General features: G+C 45.5%; 2 protein-coding genes across 3 annotated transcripts in view; both read left to right on the forward strand.

Moving 5' to 3' along the window:
* Positions 1–2295, forward strand: part of LOC100539689 (talin-1) — a 40356-nt gene extending 38061 nt beyond the window's left edge. The window contains exon 67 of the mRNA XM_019610162.2: positions 2284–2295. Within this exon, the coding sequence (XP_019465707.1) occupies positions 2284–2295 (12 nt within the window). The remainder of the gene's footprint in view (positions 1–2283) is intronic.
* The window catches only part of LOC100539846 (tropomyosin alpha-4 chain-like), a 38372-nt gene that overhangs the window by 29840 nt on the left and 5204 nt on the right, over positions 1–3328 (forward strand). The window lies entirely within an intron of this gene.

The following is a 3328-nucleotide window of genomic DNA, read 5'->3' on the forward strand; positions in this document are numbered from 1 at the left end:
GGGTTGAAACTCGATCATTGTGGTCCCTTTCAACCCAGCCCATTTTATGATTCTATGATTCCTCTTCCTTTCCTCATTGCCCTGCAAACCCTGAATGCTGTCCCCAAGAAGCCATGGTTATGTGACCCACTGAGTGCACCCCTTGGCTGCACATGCCAAGCTCAGGACAGGGATGTGTGGCAGGGAGTAGGTGGCATCAAACAAAGCACTATAGGTTGGAAAAACTTCCTCTTTATGGAAGGGTGATGCCCCAACTGGGAGAGCACTGATGGGAACACAGGCTGGAAGTGCTTGCTGTATGGTGCTGTATGGCAACTGTTGCGTTACAGCCTGAACCGCTGATTGAGCACCTGGAGAAAGGACCTGGTCAGCCCAGAGAGCACAGCTGAAGGCAATTCACCTGTGCAACCAGAAGGGGTGGAGCCTGGCTCCACTGCTCTTAGACCCCATTTAAGGGCTGACTGCCACTCTAGAAAGATGTGTGGTTAGAGATTTCTTCCCTTGTGGAGTCTGTCCTGCAAGCCTGTGTTTTTGGAGATGGGTGTGCACCTTTAGGTTTCCTTTGAAACACCATCTTATTTGCACTAGTCCCTTTGCTGTTACACTCTTGTATCTCTCTTCCACTGCGTTAATTTTTCTGTCTGTAATAGGTTACAGAGTTATCTCTAGATCTGTGTCTGTGATAGGGGCACAAGCCCAGAAGGAGACAGAACAGAGGATAAAAGGAAGTACTATCCTTTGTGGTGTGGCCTCGCTGGCCCTGGCCCAGTGACTAATGAGGCAAGGCACCTTGTCTCCATTCTTAGTATGTAGGGAGCTGGATTGGGTAGGATCATCACAATTGATAGATCCTCTAGTGTTGACCAACCAGGTGGCTTCTGCTGAATGCTTCTCCTAATGCTTAAATGTTCTGCCACCCATTGCTTTCAACATGGTTTTTGACAACTCATAATAGCATTCGATCTTACCAGAAACTGGTGCATGATAGGGGGATATGATAAATCCACTCAATACCATGATCTTTGGCCCAAGTATGTGCAAGAAAATTTTTAAAATGAGTCCTGTTATCTGACTCAATTGTTTTTGGAGTGCCATGCTGCTACAGGACTTGTTTCTCGAGACCTAATATGGTATTTCGGGCGGTAGCATGGGGTACTGCATATATTTCAAGCCACTCAGTGGTTGCCTCCACCATGGTAAGCATATAATGTTTACTATCACGAGTTTGTGGCAAGGTGATATAATCAACCTGCCATGCCTCACCATATTTATTCTTTTGCCATCGCCCTTCCTCCCAGAGAGGTTTCATCCTCTTGGCTTGTCTAAATACGGCACATGTATCACAGTCATGAATAACCTGTGCAATAGTGTCCATAGTTAAATCCACCCCTCGTTCTCTAGCCCGCTTATATGTTGCATCCCTTCCTTAATGACCCGAGGTCTCATGGGCACACCAAGCTAGGAATAGTTCACCCTTGTTCTGCCCATCTAGGTCTATTTGAGCCACCTCAATTTTGGCAGCTCGATCTACCTGATGGTTATTTTGTTGTTCTTCAATAGCCCGACTCTTGGGCACGTGAGCATCTACATGGCACACCTTTACCACCATATCCTTTATTCGGGCAGCAATGTCTTTCCACAGCTCAGCAGCCTAAATAGGTTTACCCCTCTGCTGCCAGTTATTTTGCTCCCACTGCTGTAACCACCCCCATAAGGCATTTGCCACCATCCATGAGTCAGTGTAAAGATAAAGCATTGGCCACCTCTCCTGTTCAGCAACATCTAAGGCCAGCTGGACAGCCTTTACCTCTGCAAATTGGCTCGATTCTCCTTTTCCTTTGGTGGCCTCTGCAACTTGTCGTTTAGGGCTCCACATAGCAGCTTTCCATCTATGATGCTTTCCCACAATATGACACGATCCATCTGTGAACAGGGCATATTTCTTTTCATTTTCTGGTAGTTCATTGTATGGTAGGGCCTCTTTAGCACACGATACTTATTCTCCTGGTGGTGTTCCAAACATTCTGCCTTCAGGCCAGTCCATAATCATCTCTAAGATTCCTGGACAGCTGAGGTTCCCCATCCGTGCTCGTTGTGTAATCAGTGCAATCCACTTTCTCCAAGTGGCATCAGTAGCATGATGGTTGGAGGGAACCTTTCCTTTAAATATCCAGTTCAGCACTGGGGGTCTTCTCTATTGGTCCTCATATCTATCGAATGTTGCTACTGGTGTACTGGTGTACCTTTCCGGTGCTGTTCTTGTGAGCTTCCGCCATATACCAGGTGTACACCTAACTCTCTCAGGATCATGGTTCTGGCATGGATCGTTAGGAACAAACATGGGATCATACAACATTTCCACCACAGCTGTTTCTCTCAAATATTGGATACCTTTTTCAACAGTATTCCATTTTCTCGTCTCAGGCTCCAGATCATCTTTGAAGGGATATCTTTCCTTCATAGCTAATAACATTAGTTTCCAGAGAGTGGTGGCTGCGTTCAGACATTTACTAATCCCTCTGTCAATAGCTGAGTCTTGGGCAATGTTTCCTAGTTGGCAAGCTTGGTTACCATCGCTTGGATCTTCCTCTACTTCCTCTGCTTCTTCTTTCTGTTTCCAGAATAGTATTATATAGAGCTCGATAAGCACAAGCCAAGCCCCAAATAAGCTGTTCCTCCTCAGATCTTTCTGTGCCGCACCATCCCTTACTCAAATACTTGCTTAGTTTCTTGGGATCCCACAGGTGTTCAAGAGTAAAATCCCATGACACCAGGGGTCCCCACGCTTCTAATCTCTTTCTTAAACTTCTCCATATTCCCTGCTACTCAGCATTCTCTGGTTTTGGGAAAAGTTTCCTCCACATAATGTAAATTATCACTGCAGAGAATACATTCAGAGAGACTGATAACACGGTCCCTAAGCTGTCATCCCGAACATGCATAAGGAATGGAGAAGAGAACCTGGAAACCAGTCCAAACATCATATCGTCTGTTAAATTAGCCAGGATGTATAGGTACCAGGCAGGTATCTCCATCAGTGCTCTTAACTGGTTATACGTATATGCATCTCCAACACTAAACATGATGAACTTAAAAAGAAACCGATATGTTCCAAGATACATAATGGTCCTTAATCTTCTATTCAATGCTCTTAAAATGAAGTAGAGATTCATAGTTGCCTGAATTGTCCACCAGTAATTGTCACAGAGTTATCTCTAGATCTGTGTCCATGACAGGGGCACAAGCCTGGAAGGAGACAAAAGAGAGGGGAAAAAAAAGTACTAGCCCTTTGCGGCACAGCCCTGACCAGGTGACTAATGAGGCAAGG

This window comes from Meleagris gallopavo, chromosome Z (genome assembly GCF_000146605.3).
Source record: "Meleagris gallopavo isolate NT-WF06-2002-E0010 breed Aviagen turkey brand Nicholas breeding stock chromosome Z, Turkey_5.1, whole genome shotgun sequence".
NCBI classification, from domain to species: Eukaryota; Metazoa; Chordata; class Aves; order Galliformes; family Phasianidae; genus Meleagris; species Meleagris gallopavo.